We start from the raw sequence: 7,779 nt of genomic DNA on the forward strand, positions 1-7,779 counted from the left end.
AGACCAGTTCCCTGTGTCTGACTGTGGCTGATGCTGGGAATTTTAAAAGCTCTTTTTTAATAGAGGCTCTTATTCAAAAGATACAGTTAAACAGCCAGTCACAAAGCACATAAAATCGCCCAGGAAAGCAGAGTGAGTCTGGATTTGCAGCTCCAGGAATGGAAAGTGTGCAGCAGTAAATGGCATTTCTACATAGGTCAGTTAGATGATCTCACTTGTGAGAAAGGAAGATAACCCTGTGGGCTTTAATTGTTTGGATATTTTTTCCTCCCGAGGCTGGAAAGACGGACAGAAAAGAATTTGTGAAAAGGAAAACGAAAATGAATCCGTTCGCGAGCTCCACTAACAAAGAGAAGAAAAAGCAGAAGAACTTTATGATGATGAGATACAGTCACAATGTCAGAACAAAAAATAAACGTTCCTTCAGGGAAAAACAGGTCAGTATTTAATACTAAGCCCATTGGTGACAAAGTAAATTGGAGACTAGTCAGGGCAGTGTATGCAACAAACTTTAGTTGCTTGTATTTCAGCTAAAATAAGCGCCCCTCACATTCTCTAGGAGGTTTCTTGTGCTTAAAGATTTCCTGTGTCAAAACTTCGTTCAAATGAACCTATAATAGGCTGCTTCTCTTAAACTAATGATCACCTGCCAACCAACCCAATAATAAAGCCCTTTGTGCAGTCTATACATCCCTTAGCCTATGTCCTACCCAAATGCCTGGGCTTTGTAGCAATCACAGATCTGGGCTCTTGCAGACCAGTGGCTGCCGGTGCTGGGGGGGGCTTGTCTGCATAGACCACACCAAATCATGTGGTAAAGTTATGTTAGAGTTGTACCATGGTATGGTAAGGTAATTATAACACAGGGTGGGCCCCTTGGCATAGGCAAGGTCAAACTTGGATTGTAGTATAATCAGGACACCAGTGTGACAGAACATGCTGCCTTTGTGTGGTAGAATTGGCTTTGCAGACAGGCCTTTTAGTCTATCCTTTTATTTTCCTTTGGGCTCCTCTTCAAACCCTCATTTCACAGTCACCATCTTCCTGTTTACCTTATTCACCAGAGACAGGTCTGTCCTCCCTTTCACGCTGGCTGGGTATGCTGTGTCTACGATAAAAGGTGCCTCTTGAAAATCCTCTCATCTGCTCTGGAAAATCTCAAGGCCAAAATTTTGCTGACTATTATAATGTCACTGTACTTGCGCCGACTGTTTTGAATGGTAGAAGATGACAGAACAAGGAGTAATGGTCTCAAGTTGCAGAGGGGGAGGTTTAGGTTGGATATTAGGAAAAACTTTTTCACTAGTAGGGTGGTGAAGAACTGGAATGGGTTACCTAGGGAGGTGGTGGAATCTCCTTCCTTAGAGGTTTTTAAGGTCAGGCTTGACAAAGCCCTGGCTGGGATGATTTAGTTGGGTTTGGTCCTGCTTTGAGCAGGGGGTTGGACTAGATGACCTCCTGAGGTCCCTTCCAACCCTGAGATTCTGTGATTCTATGAATGTGTTCAAAGAGCCATTTCCAGGAAAATCCTGCTTTGTGGCTTTCTCACCAAGCTGTCCCTTCGGTAGAGTATGTGTACTGACTTCATTATAAACCCACCTTTGTCGGTAAGATTTGGGTCCCAGTGAGTAGCTCCGGGGTCTGTTTCTGGCTTTTTATTCTCTGCTAAGGGCAGCCAAACAGTGTTGAGAACAGTTCGCCAGTGGCTTTTGTCTTTACAAACCAAATGAGGAAAGTAGATCCTGGATATTCTTATGCTGTTTTATTAAATAATATGACCCTGAACCAGTACTTCCAAATTTGCTCTTTACTTGGTATCGTCTCCATTTCCCACAAATGTGGGATCTAGGTTGACCCCATTGACTGCATCAATGTGCTGATTCCACCCCCTCTTTTATAAAACACAAGAGGTTCATTTTGTGAATGAGCAGCTTAGGTACTTCAATGAGCTTGCTAATCCTCTGCACTGGCATTGAGGTGCTGACGGCTCTGATTTGGTAGGCAGCCAGACTACCTCACTACATCAGATCTCTATGAGAAGCAAAATGAGCAGCGTGTTAGTGATTTGAGCCAAAAGGCTCCTGTTGGGGGGGACCGCAGTGGAGGCGAACGGCTTAAAAGAACTAACATTTGATTTTATAGTTTAAAATCCAGGGCTGAAATCCCCATTTTAAATTAGGGCCGTCAAACGGTTAAAAAAAAAAAATTGCAATTAATCGCAGTTTTAATCACACTGTTACGCTTAAATTGGTATTCGATTATTGTTTATTATAAATATTTTAATGTTTTTCTACATTTTCAAATATATAGATTTCAGTTACAACAGAGGATATAAAGTGTACAGCGCTCGCTTTATTTTTGTATTACAAATATTTGCACTGTAAAAAGATAAACAAAAGTGTTTTTCATTCACCTCATACAAGTACTGTAGTGCAATCTCTTTATTGTGAAAGTACAACTTACAAATGTAGGATTTTTTTTAAATATAACTGCACTTAAAAACAAAACAATGTAAAACTTTTTAGAGACTACAAGTTAAAGCAGTTTCCCAGGTCTTTACTTAACCCTTACATATCACAACAATTTTCACGATAGAGATCGCACTACAGTACTTGTATGAGGTGAATGAAAAATATTATTTATTTCTTTTTTTTACAGTGCAAATATTTGCAATAAAAATAATATAAAGTGAGCACCGTACACATATTCTGGGTTATAATTGAAATCAACATATTTTAAAATGTAGGAAACATCCAAAATATTATAATTTTAAATTGGTATTCTGTTGTTGTTTAACAGTGAGATTAAAACTGCAATTAATCGCAACTATTTTTTAAATTTAGATATTTTGTTTTGTGTTAATTGTTTGTATTAACAATGATTAACTGACAGCCCTGTTTTAAATGCATCTACATTTCTGGCAGAACCTCTCTGGAGTGACTCTGCACTTGTAAATGTCAGTCTTTTTTTTTGTTTGTTTTTTAAGTTTCATTTGCTCTTTAAAGAAATTACTTTAAACCTACTTAAAGGGACAAGAGTGATATTATACTGATCTTTTCCAGTTTAACACCATTGACACAGTGCAATGACATTTATATTACATTAGTGATTTTTTTTTATTGTACAGTGTCAAAGAAGTGTCACTACTGCTATGTTTACTGCCTGAATCTAGGAGTTCACTAACTCTTTCTTGGTTGTATTACCAATTCTATCTAGGTACGAGTATGATCCCTGTCACAATAGTGCCTGCCATTGTTTTTCATGTAGGGGTTTATGAGGGGTCTTTGTCTCTCATTTTTACAATATATATCGAGACTTTTTCCCTAAAGTATTAAATAATCTGCTTGGTTTCTTGGCATTTTTAATTTTTTCTGAACTAAGTTATTAAGTCTAGCCTGAGTGTGTCACTAGAAAAGTTATTATAGCTTTTCCTCACAAGGGTAATTTTTTAGTTAGTATATTAAACTTTCCTAAGTGCTTAAAATAAGAATTAAATTGTTTCCAAATTACAGTTTTTATAACAGCTTTTGGCAGTGAAATATCCAATTTTATCTCAATGTAAATTGTTTGTGCCAAGTTCGCTTTCAAAGTAGCAAAGTGTGTTGCATTAAATACATAGCTGTAATACATCTGTGCATACAATACCTAAGGGACACTAGCCCAGGCAGCCTGGCTTGATTCTGTCAGGTGACTCAGACTTTAAGGCCAGAAGGGACCATCATGATCATCTGATCTCCTGCACATTGCAGGCCACAGAACCTTACTCACCCCCTCCTGTAATCAATCCATAACCTCTGGCTGAGTTACTGAAGTCCTCAAATCATGATTTAAGACTTCACGTTACAGAGGATCCACCATTTACACTAGTTTAAACCTGCAAGTGACCCATGCCTCATGCTGCAGAGAGAGGCAAAAAACCTCCAGGGTCTCTACCAATCTGACCCGGGGGAAAATTCCCGCGATGCCACATATGACAGTCAGTTAGACCCTGAACACGTGGGCAAGACCCACCAGCCAGACACTTGAGAGAGAATTTTTAACTCAGAACCCTCCCCATCTAGTGCCCCATCACTGGCTGTTGGAGAGATTTGTTGCTCACAGTTACAGTTTGGCTACATGCCATTGTAGGCAGTCTCATCATGCCATCCCCTCCATAAACTTACTAAACAGTCTTAAAGCCAGTTCGGTTTTTTGCTCTCACTGCTCCCCTTGGCAGACTGTTCCAGAACTTCACTCCTCTGATGGTTAGATGCCTTCTTCTAATTTCAAGCTTAAACTTGTTGATGGTCAGTTTATATCCATTTGTTCTTGTATCCACATTGAGACTCAACTTAAATAACTCCTCTCCCTCTGGTATTTATCCCTCTGATATATTTATAGGGAGCAATCATATCTCCCCATAGCCTTCATTTGGTTAGGCTAAACAAGCTGAGCTCTCTGAGTCTCCTCTCATAAGATAGGTTTTCCATTCCTGTGGTCGTCATACTAGCCTTTGTATGCACATGTTCCAGTTTGAATTCATTTTTCTTAAATATGGGAGACTAGAACTGCACATATACCAAATCTAAAATGGCATCACATCTTGCTGGTTTGGCTACAATTAGGTGAAGAAATCTGTCAGCTATTGCATCTGGGAAAATCTAGTCCCTGCTGTAATTGGTAGCATGTGTCCTCCAATCTATAACCGAATTAAGTCCACAGTTTTAACTACGGTGTGATTTTTGAATTCCCGTGTGGTGATCTTGCCTGCTAATGTCTTCCACCCTAGAGGTGGTTACACGCCAGCAATGAACAGGGTGTGTGTGTGTGTGTGTGTGTGTGTATATGTATGTATATATATATATATATATATATATATATATATATATATATATACACACTGTTTTCACATCACATGGGGATCGCTGCATGATGGGTGCTATATTGGTATTTCAGTTAAATACTTGAAAACTTGTAGTCAAAATACCTCAATATTCCACTGTTATGCAACATGATGTATTTATGTATTTATTTATTTTGTATTCTAGCTGGCATTACGAGATGCACTTTTGAAAAAGAGAAAAAGGCTGGTGAAATAACTTAAAACAACAAAGAAGTGGACTGTTTTATATCCTTACTGGGGGTAGAGTAATAACTCTGGAAACAGTTTTTATATTGGAAAGTACAGGATCACCTGTACTGAAGAATTGGATGTCGATTGCGTATAACTCCGAATGCAACTGATGATTGAATATAACTCTGCAGTTCCAAATGAGTCTGATTTGTACATGTTGCTGTCAAGAGGCCTTAATGTGCCAGAAGATCTTGCATTCTAGAAGCATCTTAGGAAAGGAGGGAGTTACCTTTTATTGAATATAACTTATTTTGAGTTAACTGGTTATGTCCCTGTAAATATTAACTAAAGCAAGGAGAATTTCATTGTTAAATGTTTTGCCTGAATCATGGAAAATGTAAGTCCTAGATCAGTCCATGTAAAATAACTTTTACATAGATTAAAAACTTTGTGCCTTTCATGAGCATGTAATTTTTAAAGGACTTTTACTCTACAATACACTATAGTTGAAAATGGTTAACTTTCATTTCCCGTTTTTAGAAATAGAAGGTTGGTGAGGACTGAGGTAATATCTTTTATTAAAAAAAAAAAAGGAGTACTTGTGGCAACTGAGAGACTAACAAATTTATTTATTAAATTAGTCTCAGGTGCCACAAGTACTCCTCGTTCTTTTTGCTGATACAGACTAACATGGCTACCACTCTGAAACCTATCTTTTATTAAACCAACTTCTGTTGGTCAGAGATAAGCTTTGACGCTACATAGAGCTCTTCTTTAGGTCTAAGAGAGGTAACCAGAGTGTCACAGCTAAATACAAGATCAAATAGATAGTTTAGCATAAGTAGTTAGCATCTTCTCGCGGCCCCCGGTTGAGAACCACTGTTTCTAAGGGACCTTTGAGGGTGAAGTGACCCGTTAACATGCCTGTAGTCATAGGACAAAAAGGGGGGTTAGTGGGTTACAGAGTGTGGTAATAAGCTAGAAATCCAGTTTATTTTATTAAGGCTATGTTTTGTAGTGGCTAGCAAACAGGGGTGGGTCTAGGTATTTTGCCGCCCCAAGCACGGCAGGCAGGCTGCCCTCGCGGTGACCGGCAGAGCGCCCCTAGTGGCTTGCTGCCCCAGGCACGCGCTTGGCGTGCTGGTGTCTGGAGCCGCCCCTGCTAGCAAAGTTATGAATTTAAACTCCCAGGCTTGTCTTTTGAAAGTGTTGTGCAGGTTTCCTTTGAGGATGAGGACTCAGACCAGAATGGAGTGATTTCTTTGTGAAAAGTGTTCACACACAGGTGATACGGTGTTTTTTGTCTTTTATAATTTTCCTGTGTGAGTTCATTCAGGGGTGTAGTGATTGTCTGTCTGTCTGGGTTAACCCCCATAGCTGTTGGAGCATTTAGTGCACTGGCTGAGGTACACCACATGTTGTGATAGGTATGTGCAGGACCCAGGGATTGTGAAAGGTGTATTGTAGAGGGGTGTTGATCATCAGAGCAGTGGAGATTTATCTGCAGGTTTTGCATCTGTTGTTGTGGCAGGGTCTAGTGCTGCTTTGAGTTGGTGACTTGTCCTGGTATAGTACCCCCTTCTCCCCTGCCCCTTTTTGTGTCCTATGACCACAGAGGTGTTCACAGGCCCCTGAATCTTGAATGGTCCTTTTAGAATACATGCTAACGGCTTATGCTAAAGTATAGGTTCAGTCTTGTTTCTAGCTGTGACACTTACCTTTCCCAGTCCTGAAGAGCTCCAAATAAGCTGGAAAACTGGTCTCTCTCACTAACAGAAGTTGGTCCAATAAAAGATATTCTCACCCTCCTTGTCTCTCCAATATCCTGGGACCAACACAACTACACCAACACTGCATACCTTTCCCCTTTTTGTTTAAAATCAACTCGTAGTTTCAGGGCTTGTTCAACCAACTGATTGTGGATGTGCAGTTAGGTATTCTATGCTCCAAAACTGGAACAGTTAGTGGAAGAATGGGATCTGTGTGACTCTGTTCTAAAACAATGCCCCTCTCCTGAAACTGACACCATATAGGTGCAGAGATTTGCCCCTACTGAGTCAATTGCAGAATGAGGCCTAAATCTGTTAGAAGATTAAATAAAGTGCATGTCTGTACCACCCCCTTCTGATAGCACCTAACCAATTACTTTTCTGTAACATTTTGCCATGCAGATTTTTTATTCAGAAATAATAATTTGCATCCTGTTTCTGCCACATTTCTCCCTCTCATCTCTGTCCTTTTTGTTGGCTGTCCCACCTCCCACCTTGCTTTTCTTTTGACAAGTTCCCTTTTAAAAACACTTAACGGTACATTTCAAAGCCAGAACTTAGAAACTGGATTTTTTTATTCCAGTTCTCTCCCCACTTTAAGTTTCTACTATAGCAAATGTAAGCAGTAGCTCACGCTTTTTTTGTATAATACTCACACCAGTTTTAAATGTTGGTAGAAAGTTTGGGTCCATACCTGGAGTAATAGGAACTGCTGCCTTGGGATGCATTTGTGTATACATACATAGGTACTGGAGCTAGGGGTGCTGCTACACCCCCTGGCTTGAAGTGGTTTCCATTTTATATACAGGCTTTACAGTTTGGTTAAAGGGCTCTCAGCACTGCCAGTATAAAAAAAAAAAATGTTCCAGTGCCCCTGTATGCAGATAGAGCCTTGTGTAAATACACACCAGAAGCCCGAGGAAAGAAGCTTTAGTGGTTTCAGACTGGCAAGGGGCT

At 39.8% G+C, this 7,779-nt stretch overlaps 1 protein-coding gene across 1 annotated transcript in view; it reads left to right on the forward strand.

The window, feature by feature from the left end:
- The window catches only part of SDAD1 (SDA1 domain containing 1), a 33,935-nt gene extending 28,419 nt beyond the window's left edge, over positions 1-5,516 (forward strand). Inside the window, exons 21-22 of the mRNA XM_045019722.1 lie at positions 276-437; positions 5,028-5,516. Of these exons, the coding sequence (XP_044875657.1) occupies positions 276-437; positions 5,028-5,078 (213 nt within the window). The 3' untranslated portion in view covers positions 5,079-5,516. The remainder of the gene's footprint in view (positions 1-275; positions 438-5,027) is intronic.
- The last annotated feature ends 2,263 nt before the right edge of the window (positions 5,517-7,779 follow it).

The sequence above is a fragment of the Mauremys mutica genome, chromosome 5 (genome assembly GCF_020497125.1).
Source record: "Mauremys mutica isolate MM-2020 ecotype Southern chromosome 5, ASM2049712v1, whole genome shotgun sequence".
NCBI classification, from domain to species: Eukaryota; Metazoa; Chordata; order Testudines; family Geoemydidae; genus Mauremys; species Mauremys mutica.